Below are 21,070 nucleotides of genomic sequence, written 5' to 3'. Positions count from 1 at the left end.
TGCTTCTGCAGTGCTTGTTTCTGCTTGTTTCTGCAGTGCCGCATTCATTATGGAGGGGAGTTCTTCACCACTGTATGTTTAGCGTATTAGAATGTTCATTGGACACGTAATATGGTGGAATAAAAGTAATATATTCTTCCCACATAACATATTTATCTTTGTTGCTTTAATGCCAACTTTTATTTTTTTTCAAATAGTCCATCAGTAAATCCTGTTAGGGAGCTGGATTTCTGTTTCAGCTTGTAAATTGGTGTAGTACATTTCCCAAATGCACTGTCCATGGTCCTGAAAACTGACATCAACCTCAAAGACCAAATCAGTAAACAACTCCAAGCATGTTCTCTTGAACCCAGCATGTAGGTGATTGGAGATAGCAATTTAATCTGGAATGGAAACACTACACTATTTAGATAAAATGATCACTTTGGCCAAACAAAAATAAATCGTTCCACATTCACATTACATTGTGCCATGTTATGAAAGAATAAACAATGTTATAATATACTGTGAAGTAATTTGGCTTTTCTGACTCAGTGTTCATTGTTTTATTTATTATAGCTGTGTGCTGTTGTTTGTATGATTTTTTAAAGTAATACTGAACATGTGCATGTACAGTACATTTGAATTGAGGGTAAGATGGTGGATTGAGGTTGAGTCTTTCATTCCATTATATGAGTTTTGTATGAGGAGTGATTAATGTCTTGCACTTCTGTCTCCGTTTTAGGGTTACAAAACATGACACTGTTTTGGTAAAAGCATGTTATCCCCACCCAAAGCATGTTACCCTTTCCAAGACCCTGAAGAAAAACTATCCTGACTTTACCATTTACGTTGTCATCAAATTGTGAACCCATTGGATTTGAAAAGGTCACATAGTTTCACCAGTACCTGACACTGTTAGGGTTTTAAAAATATTTTTTATAGAGAAAAGGGAATGACAAGAATCTTAACCACACTCTACCAGGAGTAGTAAAAACAAAACAAGCAAAACACAGACAATCCGAGTTTGATGTGCAGCACATCAAAATACATTAAATAAATAATATAAAACTGCACAAAGAAAATAACAATATACAATGGCCTACCTAATTAATATTCTATTTTCCAGAAATAATATTTTAAAAAAATACAAAGGTATTCTCAGGGAGCAGTACACTTCATCAGAATTTGGCAAAGCTGCCACATCAGGATTTAGCTCATCAGATTATCTTTCTTTCTCCTGTTTAATCTAGTATTCTTTCCACAGTTAAACCTATATTTAGATTGAAGCTGCATTTATCAAGGAACCCCAATATATATATATATATATATATATATATATATATATATATATATATATATTCCTCACGGACCTAAGAAAATTGCCGTCTGTCCCTTAGGGGTTTAAATAGTAGACATTTAAAAAGGTTGCTACTTAAAAATCCTACATTTCATGTAATAAGGTCCTGCAAATGTCTTTTTTCTCAGTAAAATAGTGGTAGGCAGGTTTTAAAGCAGAAGAGAGTATGTGTCTCCTAAACTAAAACTGCCTTTCTGGTAAAAAAAAAAATAAATAAAAAAAGGTAGATTCAACTATTAAACCATTTATAGTGCATCATTTGCCATCACTGGAACAGCTGGCCTAGGTTGCCACTGTACTTTGAAATAATTATTGTAGCAGGCTTGTTCAGAATTTATCACATAAGCATTTACTTTCTTATTCTGCCCCTACATCACTCAATATAGAGCATAAAATGGCTTTGTGAACTAAAGACTGTTAGTCACGTACTTGCAGTGCTGTATCATTCCATGATAATTAATTGCAATTAAGCTATACAGTAATATGAAATCTTTATTTCTACATTTGTAGTGTACGGGACAGTAGTAAAGGATGGACCAGGTTTAGTATTGCTATATATTGGAACATATTGTTGGTGTTTATTTCTAGTGTCTTTTAGCCCGCTAATATTACTAAATGAAGATTGTGCATTGTGTTAAATGTTTAACTTGCAAATGTTTTTTTTTTTTTTTTTTTTTTACGAAACCAGGTGGGCTTATACCGATATCCCACTCACTAAATTTGGCTGTTGTCATTCTTAAATCATTGTCTTTGCAGCTTTTTTAGTCACAAAGCTTGATGGAATGTAAGCACTATTTGCAATGTAAGCACAGTTTGTATAAGAATACCTGCCACAACAGATAATTGAATGATCAACCATTCTTATTCTCAGATCGTATTTTCAGTACAATTTTTCAAATGATCAAGAAATGCTACATAGAGGTAATTTGCCGATGGTACAGATATACCATCCCGTATATAATATGAACCCTACACTGCTCCTCACTGATCATCTTTCTGCAATGCTCTTAAATAAAAATACAAATGTAGAGATATTTTTTAATGTGACACCATTTTTTGTCATTATTTATTTGTTCTCACATCTTACCTTATCAACAGACCAGTGTGAAGATTGGATTAGAGCAGTTGTTTTGTACTGCAGTAAATTTTCACACACGGTGGAATTCATGGACTGGTAAGGTGGCAGCTGATGATCAAGTGGCCAAAGGTTTATGCAGAGGTGGTGCACTGCTGCTAGTGGTTGACTTTCAGTGCAACCTCACAGAAAAGGATTGTTATCTAAAACCATATATATTTGTCATATCTCTACTTTCAACACAATGTAATTCCGTTTTTTTATTCATTTATCATACACTATATTTGTGTGTGTAAAATTTCCCATTTTCAAAAAATTATTTTGTACATTGGTTAAACTGTACACAGGTGATGCAATATGTCTGTTTACTGAACAACCAAAACACAGGAACTTTTCCCAAAACATTAACAATGAGAGAAAATAAAAACAAGGGAAAAAACGAAAATATGACTCACCATCTTCAGTGGGGACATAGATGTTTAAGTAAAGGCAGTCTTCATTTTGGTCTTGCACATAGTTTACCACAGTATCCAAACTGGCTGTAAACCAGACTGGCAACATGTCATTAAGTAAAAAACGGTCTTCCAGGTACTGGGGACAGACGGCTGCAAACTGAGTGGCATTTCTGATGCCAGTCCATGAAGAAGGGGGCTCAGGAGGCTGGAACCTTCTTTCCCCAGTTGGTGGAGAGGCGTAAGGAACTCCAAGATATTGTTCCACTGGACCAAGGATCTCATTGGGTAAGGGTGTTTTTAAACCCCGCAATTTTCCATAATGTGTTGTTATTATTGAATACTGTGCTTGGCAGTTGATAGAAGTAAATCTCACAGCCAGAGTGGTTATCCAAAAAATCAAGTTTACATTCACCATCACACAGAAAGGTGTGAAAGAGAAAGGTAGCCATATAATTCCCTTTGACCTAGACATTGTCTAAAATAGCATTTGTAGGTTATGGTCTTCCACAGCCAAAATAATTCTCTTGTTTAAGCTATAACTTAGCAGTGTTTAATGATTGCCATAAACAGCACCCATGGATAAAACCAGCTTCTTCAGCAGTGGAAGCCATCCCAGTGCATGGATTTCATACTGAAGATAGAAGTCACACAAGTGCAATTACTTCCCAGAATTGATTAAAAGCCAGATCGATCAGCCTGCGGGTGAGAGAAAGCACACAATTTAAATTAATGACTTACTGGGGATGCATAGTTAAGTTTCGCACTGCATCACTGATAGATACAGATACCTCAATAATCACCACGAGTAAGATGCATCACAAGCATCTCAGTTGGAGTCTCTAGCATCATAATCATGTTTTTAGTCCCACAAGCAACTTGTTTGATGTAAATATACAGAGACAGTGTGTGTCTTGGAGGCATATGTATTTTTTTTTGGAAGCTAGAGAACAGCATGTGGCCAGGGAAATTATAAAATGATTTGTCTTGCCCTCTTTACCTATAATTCAATTTCTAAAAAAACAACCCACTTTATTATTAACATTAGCATGATCTCTAACCCTCGAAGAGCTAACACTGCAATTACTGAAGTGTAATTGAAGTGTAAGGCTTGAAAAAAAAAAAAGTTATTCTACCTATTCTACCATATATATATATATTTTTTTTTTAGCATGATTGCTTGAACTGTCACTGGATGAAAGAATGATTTGTTGTTTTTCCTGAAGCTAAAAAACTAAACTCCACATTAATTAAACAAACAAGGCAATGTAATGGTCCATCCATTTTTATGTATTTAAATTTAAGTCATCAAAACATAATTTCATTGAAAGGGTTGTCACGGGATATATGGGGTGTCAAGTTTAAACATGTAACTGTTTTAGTTTAGTTTACTACTACTAAAGCCCCTTTAACACTGGCACTCCTACCCGGGTCCGGACCTGGGTCCTGGCTAACCAGGTCACAATCCTGCATAGTGTGAAACCACCTACCCGGGTCGGACCTGGGTTAACCCGGGTCCCAGCAACCCACCTCAGGATGTGGGTCTACACGCTTTGACCCGGGTTGAGCGAGACAAAATGCTTGACGGCCGTTCGTGAGCAGACGCAATAACAAACAGCAGTGCTTGAAGTAGTGACCATTTTAGTCACCATGGCGACTGTTTTTTTTTTTTCTTTTGGCGACGGTAAATATTATTTTAGTCGCCTACAGGCGACTACTTTGTGTTGTATTTTTTTACATATGAACTTTTCTCAATAGTTCATATGTAAAATGTTGTTGACATGTTGTTGAAGCTGACACCCTGGGATCCTTCAAGAAGCTGCTTGATGAGATTCTGGGATCAACTAACAACCAAACGAACAAGATGGGCCGAACAGCCTCCTCTCGTTTGTAAACTTTCTTATGTTCTTCTTATGTTCTAATACTTAATAACAATTTGTATTTTTTTATTATTATTAAAATACCTTTAGACCCATGTTAAACATAATACGGCTTTTTAGTGCCTACGTCACAGGCGCATCTGTCCATACAGATTGTTATGTTACTGTATGCGGAATCTCTAGACACATAATAGAAAAATGCATCTAAATATTTGTATTATGATTTTCACTACATCAATCTAAATGGAAGTGGCAAACTTATCACTTAATGTGCAAGTATTTAATTATGTAAATAGGTAAGCTTCACAGCTACAACTACTGTACAATCAGAAAAGTTTGCTTTACTTTCAGCATGTTTTTGTCCCGGCATTACAGGACAGCACAAACAAAATGAAAGATAATAAAATAAAAATAAATTTAAAAAAATGCAGATTTTGCATACCTTTTGAAAACAAAGTTTAAGAACAATTCATCTTTTTTCTTCTGTCCTCGTAGAAGTTTTTTTTTGTTTGTTTTTTATTTACATATTAATTCTGATACAGCATGTTGTACATTGAGAGGTTGGTAAAGTTGAGTGCTTGAAAAATCACAGACACGTCAACAAAAATCACATATATTGCAAGTCACAGGCATTAAAAAAAAACAGTATCCGTGACTACCGTGACAAAATCCCAGCCTTATTATTATTATTATTATTATTATTATTATTATTATTATTATTATTATTATTATTACTTTTCTCGTCTATCTAGGCTTAAAGTTAAAAAAAATGACAGCCGCTTGTCTTTCAAACAGTCGTGGCAGTGGCATCCCACAACCACACAACTCCTTGTCATTTTGGGAAGATGACTTAAACAGTGTACGGTAGTTACAATTAAAACAAAGCACGTCAATTACAAATGGAAACGCTGTCTGACAGCTGTTTGTTTTCAGCGGCTCCGAGGCTATGTGTGTGCGCGCCAACTTACCCAGAGGTCCACGCACACCTATTAGAAGATTAATAAAATGTTGTCAAACATACAGCAAGAAAATACTGTCTTTCATTTCAAAGACAAAGAAAGTTGCACCAATATCTCTAAGCAACAACAATACAAACTAAGCGAATGAGTCAGAAATTGCAGAAAAACCAATTTTAACCCCACGACTTTGGAGTTTTCGTGTTCTGAATGTGTTCAACCAAAAGTTCACATGAGATTTCAGCCATCACGGTGCCAACAGTTCAACTGATTAGATAACGAATCTGGGGTAATGTACTGCAGTTATTGTAAGCAAGCATAGTAACGAATTTACTGTTCACTATTACCTATTCTAAAGTTTGTTTTGGACTGCTTTTTTAAAATATATATATATATTTCGTTTTTCCGCACAGAAAAAAAAATCTGCAAAAGTATTGCATATATATGGAAATAAAACATACTTAGAGATTAACACTATTGTTTAAGTAAATAATGTATACATTAATATTATATTATTTTGAACAATAGTTGTATTTATATTTAATACATTTCAATGCAGTTATGGGCAACCATTTTCTTTTTCTGGCAACCATAAAGAAAAAAATAGGAGCCTGCTGGTGCCTAAAATAAAAAGCTTACTTTGAGCACTGAACAGCCACGCCTGCGTTACGGTTTCACTTCCGCAAGGAACATTTGTTTAGTCATATTTTTGTTGCTTGAGACACAACATGAGACATATTGCAGCATGGACGAAGAAACATTTGCTCTAATTTTGTTACGATGGAAGCGTCCGTAACAAGCTGCTTCCGGGGCACTGATATGCGTATTGTTTACTTGCGTCTGTCAGTCAGGTCAACCCTGCTTTATCAAAAGCAGTGTGAAATCTCGTAGCCGACCTACATGACACAGAGCATGCCAGTGTGAAAGGGGCTTAAGTGTATAGCCCATTAAAAAAAGAGTTTACACTGAACTCAGATATCATCCATAAAAATTTTTTTTTTTTTTAAATACTCTATCCCGATTGGTCAAAACAGCACACAGGGGATATTACAGCATATCACCATGGGTTGGCAGTTCTTTTAAAAAAGATATCATACGTCATTAGCCTTTAAAAAAAAAAGATGTATGTAAATGTTGAGCCTTTGGGAAGTGTACATGAGATATTGAATGAGTCTGAATCGGACACCAATGATTCATTAAAGTATTGAAAAAAAAAACAACACTATTCAAATCAATTCAAAACTCGCCACTCTGATTGCTCTGCTCCTTCTCCCTGAACTACTGCGTTTCCCTATCCCATTTTGAAAATAAATAGTTTAAAAAATTATCTTAAACTTTCAGCTTTTTAAAAAAGATTTGGATCGCTCTTAAAAGAGACTTTGGTAGTTAAATGGATGTTTCCTCTGCCCTTCTCCTCTGGTCGGGTGCGTCTTCTGCCCTGCGCAGCTGTATGATCTAATGCCATATCTTTCTCTCCACATAAATTTGTCCAGATACTATGGTATCATCTCTTCTGATGTGCCCTGCATTGTTTTAAATTTTTTCTTAACACTGGCCCAGTAGTTTTCCATGTTGTCCAGCCATAAACTTAGTTTGATAAGTAACCAGGTATTCCATAAATTCAAATAACATCTTTCTCGCAACTGTGCAGTGGTAGCACAAATCTGGTATGGATACCTCCTGTCACCCTGGATAACAAAGGACAATTAAAAATAAATAAATAAATAAATAAATAACTACACCTAATATTGTTGCAGGTCTTGTGAGGAAGGGTCTGCGTCATTTAAAGGCAGACTCATTATGCTGTGTCATAATGAAAATGGCCAGTAATATTTTACTTTAAAATGTAATTAGTAAGCCAAGAACTACAAGAAGTACAACAAATCAAATAAAGAAAAACTGCACTTTCAATGGCAATGTTCAATTCAACATCTATAAATCTTTTTTACTTTTTTTTTTCAATTGAGTTAGTTAGCCCATTTTATGAGTGCAATAAGGTACTTCAGGGTATGTGATATACTCTAATATCACCACGATATTAAAGTATATCACACACACTGTCGTGCCTTATTGCTTACGTATGCTATTAATTTGCTTTATCACTGGTATATTGTAGTACGTTGTAATCTGAGCACTACTTTTTTTTTTTTTTTACAAATGTACAGTTTACTCAATGACACAGTCCCTAGATTGTGTGGCTTCTTTTAGAATCAATTGATATATGTAAACAAAGTTTAGTTGTAAATGTGGAAGCCCTACTTTAACTGAGTTTTGTTTTTAGGCAATTCAATTTGCAAAGTCCATAAGAACCAAATATATTAAGAATGTTCCAAAACACAAGTGATACACCATTTGATAACTAAATGCTAGATTTGGAATAGTCCTAGTGTACCTGCAATGTAAGTTATACTCAGTTAGCATTTTGCTTTGAGACTTTGTGATGTCAGTATCTGTTGATTTTGTTTTTTTACAAGGTAATATTATTAAAGGATATATTGATTTGTATTACCAAGCCAATTAAACAGTACTCATTGGTAAATTTCTAACAGACAGACATATAGAAGTGAAGGCAATGTGGTTATCTATACAAACACTGTATGACAAAAAGCTTACTTCAGAACATATATTGTCATTTCTATTGGTATTTGGGTAGCTAATGGACTTCTGGAGAAACGTATGTCTCTAAAAATGTGTGGCATTTCTGTAATATTTTCTTCAGAAAATTCATCAACTGCAAGAAAGAGTGAACTTAATAGGATAATCCATTTTAGAAACGGTATGAGGTATGTGTTTTTTTTTGTTTTGTTTTGAAGTTTGAACGTTGGAATCAGGTGTGGCATTCTATGCAAGGGATGACATCTGTACACAGGATAAGATGTACTGAAATTTTGGTTAACAGTTCACTGTGATTGTGTGATTTATAATTCTCGCTATTGTGGCGGGGCTGGGTGAGGGATTGCAAGTGAAAAAAAATGCTACGATGAGCGTGATTCAAAAAGATTGAGAACCCTTGGACTGAGGGATTAACAAGGTTTCTTACTGAAGTTGTTTACATTTCCATCTAATGAAACACACTGCTTCTGAACAGTAATATCTGCTTGCTTTGCACCAATGGGACCATTTGCTCATGTAATCTGATCAAATGCAGTTTCTCAGAAACAGTTTGGTGCTGCTTCAGCAAACCTAATTACTGTGTTTTCCTGAAAGTATAATTTATTTCTTAACCCTATAATGTCACAGTAAATGAAGATCATTTTTATAAATAGTTACTTGAGAAAATGACACGATATGATGGTACTAGCTTATACAGATCTGATATTAAGTAGGTTAGCCACACGTTTTTAACAGATTAGTAGTCATCCTTTGTACTTTCTAGGATTCAATGTGCTAAAACACACACATTTTGTTATCCTAACAAATGCCCACTTAATGTAGTTGCTTGGGTTCTACTGTTTATACACAACATATTAACTTCTCCCATGTTCATTTAATGGGAGAAGCTCACATAAAAGTATACATTTTTTTTTAAATTCTGGTATTATATGCATTTGTGTTTATTCTTGAATCAGATTGTTCTTTACTGCGACTATCTGTGCTACCATTCAATATTAAATTCTAGAAATGTACTGAATGGTTTGACTCTGCACATTTAACAGCATATGTTAAGAAAAAGAAAATGGGCTCCTTTAATCTAGGACATCATTGTCTCACGCCTGGACCTCTTGGTATTTCAGCCATTAAAATAATGATCGCAGTCATTTATTAGCATGCACCTCCATTAACAGAGTTGTCATAATTATTCTGGAGATAGGAGCTTTTAACTGGCTCTCATCTTCTGGTATTGATTTATAGAACATCAACCTACAGTATGTATAGTATCTCTGTGTGGTAATATACTGTATGTTTAGGGATTCTGTTTTTCTATTTTTATTAATTTAATTTTTCTGTGCTTATTTTTAGCTATTTTTGAGTTTTATGTAAATTGTTTTTTTTCCAGGGCTTTTGCTTTTTATATACTGTATGACATTATTGTTTTCGGTTACTTTCCAAAATGCTTGGCCATTTTTTTCTGTAAAAATATGTGTAGTAGTAACTCGACAGTACTTGCACATTTAAGTTTTACCTTATTTCCTTTACTGACTTCAACAACGAAATCCTTATGGTTACGAGCACATTCTTCTGGGGTTTTTGTGTGAAGGCATTTTTTTTATATTTCACCACAATTTGCAATTATGTTTTAAATCCTATGTATCTTAACTGTAATACAGCTTTAAATCCCACGAAAAAACCTCAATTCATTTTAAATCTGGCAAGCAGAGTCTGCAATAGAAATGTAGGAATGTGTTATGGTGCTGCCACTCAGTAGTTGGGGCAATATTTGATGACTCAACTCAAGTCATTGTCAAATGACTTGACTCGAGTCCCTGCAAGAAAAGACTCGACTTGACTCGACTCCCGGCCCAAAAGTCTCCACTCGACTCGAGTCATAAATTACACGATCAGTTTCAATAACCCCAGCCCTTCTTCTGATGCATACAAGCCCTGCCTCTTTATGAGTGAGAGGAACACAAGACAGACAGAGATAAGAAATTACTTATTTAGTGGGTCAATCAATAGATTTTATTTAAGTAAGCTTAAACCTTAAATGTGGTAGAAAAAATAGGGGTTTAGTGTTTGTTGTCTGGTTTAATGTATATTGATCTAAAGTTATACTATGTTAATATATATATATAAAAGTTTTGCATACAAAATTTAATGTAATAATGAATGCACTGAGGGGGCTCCCGAATGGTGCATCCAGTAAAGGATATGCCCTATAGCTTGGAGGTCGAATCCAGGCTATGTCACTGCCGACTGTGGCCAGGAGTTCCCAGTGGGTGGCGCACAATTGGCCGAGCACTGCCCGGGTGGGGACTGTTTAGGTCGGCTGGGAAGTCCTTGGCTCAACGCACATCAGCGACCCCTGTGGCTGGCCAGGCACCTCCTGGCCTGCCTGTGTGAAACTCAGAACTGCGTGAAACTCAGAACTGCGTGGTCCTCCAATGCTGTTGTTCTGTAATGGCTTCACGGCGGGCTTGCAGTGTGAAAATAAGCAGATGGATGACGGCACACGTTTCAGAGGATGCTTTTCAGAGGAGTCGTTAGTGCAGGGGTTGCAGTGATGAGACGGATTGAATAATTGGGCATTCCAAATTGGGAGAAAAATTGGGGAGAAAATAAATTGCTGATTCCAAATAAAAAATAAAATAAAAAAAAATAATAATAATGAATGCCCTGTACAAGAAATGAACACACAAACAACCCTCTGGAGCTTTAATAATTGTATTTATTTTTTTTATATTCCCATAGCCTTCTACATCCACTGGCTGCATACAGTACAGATGCCCAATGAAGCTGTTGCACGGTCATCTTTGTTTTCCAGAATTCCTGAATTGAGTTAATCAGCTCTAGATGTGTTTGATTAATTAAAGGATTTGCATGCTGGATAGATGTTTTACAGTTAGTTTGTGTTGAACATGGAAAACAAAGAATTAACGCAATATAAGATGTAAGTATTTACAGTTTTGTGCACTCTGTTAGTTTTGCAGAAAAAGTGGCAGAGAAGGTATAAGAAACTGATAAGTGTAAGATTGCATGAAATAAGTGCTGATGGCAGAAATCAGCCGAACCCACAAGTCTGTGCATAAAACAACAGCGGCAGTTTAGCAGCTGAAGAAACTACAATCACCTAGCACTGGAGGGATCGATATGCATAGTTTAGGTATAGTGTGAAAACACAAAAGAACACACCAAGATAGCATAGTTTGGGTATAGTGTGAGAACACAAAAGAACAAATACAAAACATAAACCAATCAAGCCAGAACCAGTTTACTTTCTGCAATAGCAACCTTTAGATCACTTTATCACACGACACGTCATTTTCGCTGTAGCCCACAGGGTGTTGTCCCGTGGTGATTGGACCTACAAAGGAATTTTTAAGAAGTGGTCTGGATTTTGTCATGGTGGGTGAATAGGTCAATTATTACACCAGAAACAGAAAAATGTGTTCGTTTATGCTCCTGGGGGTATTTTGCATGTGTTTATGAAACAGCAGCTACAAATACCAGTCTTTTACGTTAGTAGGGTTGTTCAAAATACAATTGACCTCTTAATATTAATCTCAAATTAAGTTGAATTTATTGATTTTGAACTGGAGCCTGTATGTGCAAGTATCCAGTAGTTTTAAAACTCTGACTTCACCTCAGTTGCATTACTTGGGCCTGTTTTCCTTTGTAACTGCTATGTTTTAAGGCCTAGAAAGCTCTCTATATCAAATATCAAATTAAATGCCACAAAAGTTCCTTTCATATGGTTAATGTATCTGAAAAAAATCTATCAGGTAGTTTCACTGTTGAGAAAAAATTAAAAACACTCAGGCTGCCATCAGTAAAATTGTAAATAAATGGTTAAATGCATTCTTTTGTTTTGTGGTATCCATCACTGTACATCCAACCCAACCGAGTATAGATACCCTGATGGCGTTTGAAAGGCAAAACAAAAGTTATAATCCCCTCTTCCTAGAACCATCAAAGCAGTCATTTTGACTGCCTTTTACAATACATGTTTTGAATATAACCTACGATATTCTATTTTATTTTTAAATACAAGCCTGTTGCTATCTCTGCTGGACCTGGCGTTTTGTACAAGGAATGCATTGAAGCTAGCCACTGCACTTCGGCAGAAACATTTTGATCAGAAAACTGCAAAGCAGCTCAACCTGGATTCTGTGCTGCACAAGTGACACACGCAAGAGAAAACATATGTTACTTTCGTTTTAAATTAAAAACTACTTTCATTTTTACAGTTTTGTATGTACATATACCTGTTTACACACTAGTTTATTTTGAAATGTTTATTTTATTATAGTTTTTCAAAAAGTAGTGCTTTATAAATGGCAAGTTCAAAAATAAACCCTTTTATGTTTAATTGTTCATTTAAATACAGTGTTTCAGCTGTGCAGATGTTTGATATGATGTGCTTGAATAAAACGTTTGAGTTGTATCCAATAGTTTGTCTTTCATTTCAATATTGATGCTGTTTAAAATATATGTTATATAATGTTCTTTTCTTTTTACTTGTAGATTGCTAATCTGCTGTAAAATGAATCTGGTTAAATCAAACTGTCTCAAACTGTCAGAACTAATGACTCAAATTGACTTGAGCCAGACAGGTGACTCGACTCGAGCTTGGCATGTAAAAGACTCAACTTGAATCGCGTCCCAATTTGTGTGACTCAATTACAACATTGTGTTGGGGTGGGTTTAAAGTGTTCAGAATGAATCAATGATAGATTCAAATCAGGAAGGAGGGACATTGCCCAAGCTGCTCTGGTAAATGTTTTTTTTTTTTTTTTTGGTTTTTTTTTTGTATTGGGGGCGATTTATCGGTTTTTATCTGTTAAAACCGAAAATCAGAATAAATTATATGGATGGCATTACACCTAGTTCTAGAATGATACCAATAATAATGTATAACATTTTATAGTCTTTCATATTTGTTTAGAGCAGGGATTCTGAAACTAGGGATCAAGACCCCAATTGCAGTGATTATTTTGTAGAGTCTGGTTTACATTATAAAGGTATATCCATTATATCAATTCCTTCCATATAACGTAGAATTAAATAATTAAGTACTGGGCCTGAATTAAATCAGTTTATGGCAGCATTTTAAATGTACACTACAATGATTGTGGCACTTAACCTACCAATTTACTTATCTGTCAACCACATTTTTGGAAGGTAAATTTATATAATAAATACAATATTCTGTGTTTGGATGCTTTATATTGCTATAGTCAATAAGGAATACAGTATTATCATTTCTTTATTTGCATTAGAGCAGTATCGGTATAGTTTTAAAATATTTGTTGACATTTTTTATTTTTATTTTATTTTTAGGGAGCGTGTCTGTCGACTTGGAAAGGGGGAGTGCAAGAAACTGATAAAGGCAACTATAAAAAGTGTAATAGCCTAGTACTAGTGAGAGGAGACTAACTAGCTAACTACATTGAGAATAGCAATTTGATGGACTATAATGTTATTAAAGCAGGATTAAATGGCTGCGAAATAGACATTGCTTGATTTGTGTCACATGTAAAACAAGGAAAGCCAGTGTCTACATGTAGAACGATTGTAAAGTTGTTGTTCAAAGTAACATTACAGTTAAAATGTAAGGCTGTAGTTAATGCATACCCCATAAGTGAGCACTAAAGTATTACAGTATTTATTGAAAGTACTCATGACTTCAAGGTAATGTTGCATTTTCCACCTAAAATATATTTTACTCACATATGGCCCTATTTAGCAACATTCATAAACCCCTAAGGCAATCGCAAAACACTTTTGTGGACAGTTATTGTACCAAAATCATGCACATGTGTGGGCAAACAGACTTATTTATGTGACTTAGCAACCTTGTTTTATTGCCCACCCTGCAAGTCAGTGTTAGCGCTGGACATGGGCTGAACTGAACCATCAACAGTGTTAGCCTAAACTGCGCAAATTACATGGTCGACAATAAATGCTGGTGAAACTACCAAGGTAGCAGGTAAAAGAGAGAGAAAAAAAGATAAATAAAATAAATATGGAGTGTGCACTCAATTTCTACGTGGCCAGACAAAGAGAGAGAGGAGGAGGAGGAGACGTCCCCAAATATTTAGAAGTCATCTGTCTTTTCTGAGCCTGTCTGAATGTATGCAGCAATTTTGCCTCTACACAAACAATCACTGACATCTGCCAACTGTGTCAGGCTGACCTTGAAGGAGACAGAGAGCACACTTTGCCTGTAGCACTGAGGGTATCCGCTGCACTAACATTTTATGCTACTGGCTCGTTCCAACATACTGTGGGTTACTGTAAAGCCATAAATATTTGCAACAAAAATATTTGTCGAATCACACCGATAAAACCTATTTTACTCCAGAAACGTTGGCTACCTGTTGCAATATACTAAGTATGTATTGTTAGTGAAATATGATTTCATGCCAAAAATATTTGCAATTTTTTATACGTGAAAAACACATAATAAAAGGCTTGCAAATATTTATACTGCAGAGATGAGACAGTCAGCTGTGCAGTGCGAGATGTACCTGCAGCTTTAGTAAAGCGGACAGGATAATTCTTCCATTTCCCTGTCTCTCACGATTTGCAACAAAATAGCAGGGTTTTCTTGGGAGGTATGGGTTTCCTGGTATCCTGGGAGCCATCGATTGCACACATGTGCAGCTGCACGCACCAACACAGAATAGGCACCTCTACATAAATCGTAAGGGGACCTATTCTGTCAACATGCAAGTAGTGTGTGATGCCAACAACTACAAAACAAATGTGTATGCAAACCATCCTGGCTCCGCTCATGACTCATTTATCCTTGCTAATTTGCAGGTGGCAGCTGCGTTTCAGCGAGATGACAGTCTGAGAGGCTGGTTGATAGGGGACAATGGGTATCCACTGAAGCGGTGGCTACTGACATTGTTGCTCAACCCCACAACTCCTGCTGAACAGAGGTATAACCATACCTTTAAATGTGCCATACTGTAATTTAGCGAACATTTGGAATCCTCAAAATGTGATTCCGATGACAGGATGTCTCTGGGGGAACACTGCAGTACACTCCTCAGCAATATCATCCTGGCTGGTTGTGTTTTACATAACATAGCTCTCCGTAATGGATGCGATGTTGAACTTACAGAGAAAAGATAACAGGGTTTGAGGGAAGCAGATACTGAACTTGAAGCCCCCTTGGTGGAGGTTGCAGATGCCAGGCAAGTCAGACAAAGCCTTATAAAATGACTTTTTTATTTTGTAAGTATTCAATATGTTTAAATGTAAAAATGTCTCTCCAACAGTTTCTAATTATTTTTGCTTGCTTCTTTGGGTCAAATTTTCTTTTTAAAAGTTTTGGAACATTAATTGGAATAAAGAAACTGTATCACACACACACACACACACAATACCTCATTAATAAAACAGTTTGCTCAAAAGTTTGATTTATGCCAGAATTTTGGTATTTTCAAAGGTAATCCATCTAATCCAATCAATGATCTCACTGCTGTGAAGACAGCAGAGTTTAATTATGTATATATTTGAATAATGATATCACAGACTTTCATTTATTGTTGAATAGACTTGGATTTACAGCAATGATTGTGAAAATGCTCCTGATTGGAACCCATTTATGAATGATCCTGTATAGTGTTGGGACGCCCTGTCGAAGGGCAAAATATATATATATATATATATATATATATATATATATATATATATATATATATATACAATTCCCAATCCATTGGCCTAGTTCAATTAACTCTAATCAGACTAAATAAAGACATAATCAGATTTCATGTCATGGTGCTGCACTGACGCTGGTCTTCAAGTTGGATGCGTTATGGTTAAGAGACCGTCACTGGTACTGATACAAAGTGTTTTCATTTTACAGCATACTTTTTCTTTACATATTAATATGGGATGCATCAATAACTTATCAATTTAGAAAAGTAAATACGTTACAGATTATACAGAACTGCTAAACAACGCCTTTTATTTTCAGCATTGAGAATGTCAGTCAGTTTGGGTGATTATGGTCTGGGGGAATTAAAGCAAACATTCAAACGTCTATAATAAGGTGTCTGGATTGAGTACATAACCCTGTCAGATGTGGGGATTGAAATGGCTCAGAGCATAAATGCTTTACAAACATTGCTTGAGAGCACCTGAGCTGATCTGTGACATAAGAATAGCTGCAATCTGAAATGGGAGAATGATATTGATCCATGTGGCCTAGAACCAGTTTGTTTGTGCTTTGCTGTCTACTATCCTTTAAACTACCTGTCTGGTCTGCAATAAGTGCAGAACCTAACATCAGGTCCCTATAGAATTCAGTCCCATGATAGTGTTTAGCTGCATTCGTGTAAAAGTTGCAAGACTTGGATAGACAAACTGCACTGCTTTTTAAATTGATCTGGAATGCATTTCTACCAGCCAGGTGCAGTGTATGTATGTTATTACCATTAAACAACTACAGTAACACGTGAGACTCTTCTTGGCTGACTTGTAGTTTTTTATCCAGTGTGGTCATAACTTAAACATGTACGCATAAAAATGTGTATTGTATGCAATCAATATGAACAGTAACTGCATTAAAACCACCAGTGCCAGTCTATAGATACAACACTCAAAAGAACAGATAGAAAAAAATACTTAAAAGGTCCATATGTGATGGTTGTCAACCCTTCGTGTAGGCATTGTAGAGCACTGTAGATATCAAAGTGCAAACGGTGGAATAGGGAGTGCACAGTTCTCATTACATATCAAAAGATAATAATGGCTGAGCCTGCTTAGTACTTAGATGCGGGGTTCCAAGGAAAATCAGGTGTTTCAGTTAGTGGTGTGTGTTGCTGGCTCAGTATGGGGCACTGTTCTCTGCTGCATGGCTCAACTTAAGCCCCAGCATGGTGTTAGGGAGCACTGTGTTGTAATAGATGCCATTGATGAATCAGTAAACAGAGGTACAGTTTACTACATCAACATTTCCACTGACAAATAATTTTTCTAGAATTTTAAAGTCATCATACCGTCATTGTACTATAGTTTTCTACATTTTGGTAATGCACACTAATGGTGGTTGAGTGATTGGGTGGGTGGGTGGTTGGTTGGGGGGGGGGGGGGGGGGGGGGGGGGGGGTACTGTATGGACGGACTTGGCCAGTGACAGTTTGATACAATTAACATCGTTCCAAATGTATCAAATTCAAGGGGCAAATTAAAGATTGGTCATATTACTGCAATTAAAAAAATAAACTTAATTTAATTGGCCCAAACATTTAACAAATAATTACATTTAACCATCCTTGGAGATCAAAAAAAAAAACAACAGAGATGACCAGTAGATGCTCCAGTTACATGTGTTGTAAACCCTGATGGCAAGGATTAGGTAAGTAAAATTGGAACATTCTTCTGATGCGTGTAACATGAAATATTAGCATAGCCCCTCCTTAATTACCATAAAATGACACCCACTGGTGTGGCACTTGGAAGTTTGTTGTAAACCCTTGTCAAAATAAAAAAAGGACAGGATCAAGTGATTTTTTTTTAAAGAACAATAGTGTAACAATGATAGTGTGCTACCTCTATTTTCGTTCTAAATGTAGCCATTGTTTATTAAAAGACAACTGACTGTTAGTCCCAATCACAAGCAATTAAAATCTGGCCTGTTCCCTGACTAATTCTCAGAAAAACAAGCCCTACTTCCCATCTTGCTTCTCAAGTCACCACTTTATGTAGACCAGTTATGTAGGTAAGCTGACCAACCTACAACATGGTTCTGGAAGAGGCATACTCTGTTTAAAGAGCCACCTCTGAATAGGATAGCGCTATTTAACCAGGTACAATTCTCCCGGATGCTCTGAATAAATAATCCCCTTACAAAAAAGCAATTTGCTGATTATTTATGTTTGCAAACAGGCTTTGCTAATAGTAATAGCACTCCAAAATAAAGATTTCCAGGTGGACCTCATTAAAATTCAGCACCAGTCATATAAGCAGTCAACATGAGGGTCTTTTTTTTATGTATCTTGATTTCTACTCCATTTAAGAATTTTTATTTATTTATTTTTTTTAATCTAAGTAGGTCATACAGTATTTGCCCAGAACAATTTAGATATTCAGATATTCAATTTTGCTTAAAACAATATAAGGACAATGAAGTAGTGTAGCAATGTAGCATGTATATGGTTACAACAGAAGTATACCACCTTACACCTATAAATAGCCAATATTCATATCTGGATATAGTAGAATTCTGTAACTTGCACCAGTCGTTAAAAAGAGAAAGTTGTGCATCAGCTGTAATGCATTCACAAGACATCAAGGATGGATTACTGGTTACATATTAGTTGTCCATCTTAAATAGATTGATGAAATGTGCTTTTTCCCTATTATTATTATTATTATTATCTTAAGGATGGTGATGTGGGTGGGTAGGGATTACTCATGCATAATGTGTCGAGTCCACTAAAACAACTGTTTCTGTGTTGGGTTATATGGGTAATTCCTCACACTGCATTCTTCATGAAGAAAATGTCCAATGTTCTGCAACGCAACAATTTAACCAGTTTACAAAACTTACAAGGAGCTTAAATAGGTGCACACACTACCACCTTGTGGCTCTATTGTGAACTTGCTGGTGTTGAATACATTATAAAAGTGTTTTAAAACCTCTAAAATTATCCGTATGTTGCTTATGTGAAAAAAAGACAGCGTTAGGATACGTTGCATTTTGTTTTACATGACTACATTTCATTTAACCATGCTGCAGAGCCAACCTGAAACACTCCTGTTTTGTTGGTCATTGCAGTGCAACCATCTTTTTACTGTATTACTGTATGCCCACTCCATGACCCTTAAATAACTAAATACCACATGAAGATAGTATTAGTAAACGTACGGTATGATATATTATAACTAGATATCCGATTATGATGATGCGTGTAAATGCAATAAAGTCTTGATTAATATGCCGAACACTGCATGTAACTGTTACAGTATATCCACAGTGCAGGGATGTGTTTTATTTGTTACAGCATGCTGGGTCTTGAAGCAGGTTGTTTTGACCTCAGAAATATGCAAACGGAATACAAATGGCACAAGTGATGTCTGTCTCAAGTTTAAGCATCTGTAGATTGTGTACTGTCCTGGAACATGTTGCAGTTAGAGCTACATCTATTACTTAATTGTGGTCATGTGATCTACTTCATGAAGGGAAATATTTAAATATATATATATATATATATATATATATATATATATATATATATATATATAATTATTAAAAAGAACAACCCTGCCTTCATTTTACTAGGGCAATAAAAAAATGCATAATAATTAAATAATAATAATAAAATGTGGACAAGCAGTAGGTTAAACAGTAAAACCAAAAATAATTACTGCGATGTGTGTTATTTAATTTAAAACAGTAGAAATCTTGGTTGCTACAGAAAAACGCAAACACCTTACATGTTTTTTGTATACCCTTAAGTAAGTATTCACAGAAAAATAGCCAAATTCTCGTTTTGGCAAGAAATTGACAGACATACGAATTGTTGTTTTTATCAGAATCTCCTTGTAGAAAACATACTAAGATACATTACAGATACCTTACAAATTGATTCTACACAGCTTTGAACTAGAATGTTCACCCAGCAGCCCTCGTACATTACCTATTCACTAACCAGAATGCTTAACAAATGGCATTTTATATCACGTCTGCAGTAGGTCATGTCTAAAATACAGGATACTAATTTAAAATACCAAATTCTGACAAGTAAAAAAATGACATGACATAGGTACATCAGTTGACATTCTAGCACACACACACGTTTTATATATATATATATATATATATATATATATATATATATATATATATATATATATATATATATATATATATATAAACATCTGGCACCATGGAAAAATGTCTGCATCAACGATAAAAGCAAAAATAAAGATACATAAATAATTCTGTATCATTAAGCGAAGGAAACATGTTACAATTTTCTACAAATGCACCTTCAACCAAAGCACTGAAAGCAAGCCAAAATCAGATTTCGCAACTCACCTCAGTGTATCTGCAACATCTAAACTCGTTCTCTTTACAGCCCGGGACTCCAGATCAAAAAAAGCGAATATCACAACGAAAATCTAAAACTCCGTCTCTTGTCCTCTAAAATCCAATACAATCTCCCAGTCCAAGAGAATGCAATTACACCCAAGACTCTGTTTCTGAGAAGAATAGCTGCTTTTTGCTTGTAAATTATCTACATTCATGTAGTAAATTCATTAATTCACTGCAGGGGAATTGCAAGTTGTAAGGGCTCTGTCTGCCTTCATAGAGAGACAGCGAGGCTGGTCTGCAAAGAGAGATTGAGGGAGAGAGACCCAAGCTATACCAGCCACTCTATCTCCCTTTGCTATTGGACCAAACTGAATTAAAATTTACAAAGCCGGCAACCAATAGATTGCTGCATTCCGCTCCATCACTATTATACCGATTAACAATATCCACCACCTTTATGCAGGAAGCTACAAAACGCTGCATTTTCGTAAACAGGTATGTTTGTGACGTGTGCGTTATATTATTACGCGCATTTTAATTACGCCGAATATTTGAATAACCTGGGGTTGTGTGTTGTTTTATTTTTTTTATTTTTAAAGATGTTTTTGTTTGCGATATTGTACTGAACTGCAAGATATGTTACACCTAACAGCCAATATCATTCTGCATTTTGTTTGTCATTAAAGAGAACCCTGTCCAACATACGTGGTATT

General features: G+C 35.6%; 1 protein-coding gene across 3 annotated transcripts in view; it reads right to left on the bottom strand.

The window, feature by feature from the left end:
- LOC117407485 (neuroligin-4, X-linked) overlaps nt 1-20,676 on the bottom strand; it is an 84,806-nt gene extending 64,130 nt beyond the window's left edge. For 2 of the 3 annotated variants that reach the window (XM_034012573.3, XM_034012574.3), the window contains exons 1-2: nt 20,361-20,676; nt 2,870-3,565 (exon numbers count right to left, since the gene is read on the bottom strand). In XM_034012573.3, the coding sequence (XP_033868464.1) occupies nt 2,870-3,341 (472 nt within the window). In that variant the 5' untranslated portion in view covers nt 3,342-3,565; nt 20,361-20,676. Of the gene's footprint in view, nt 1-2,869; nt 3,566-6,341; nt 6,497-20,360 lie in introns of those variants that run through there. The other variant, XM_059029018.1, reaches the window with a different exon arrangement.
- Between the last annotated feature and the right edge of the window lie 394 nt (nt 20,677-21,070).

The sequence above is a fragment of the Acipenser ruthenus genome, chromosome 8 (assembly GCF_902713425.1).
Source record: "Acipenser ruthenus chromosome 8, fAciRut3.2 maternal haplotype, whole genome shotgun sequence".
Classification (NCBI taxonomy): Eukaryota; Metazoa; Chordata; class Actinopteri; order Acipenseriformes; family Acipenseridae; genus Acipenser; species Acipenser ruthenus.
This window is presented reverse-complemented; position numbering and strand designations above follow the sequence as displayed.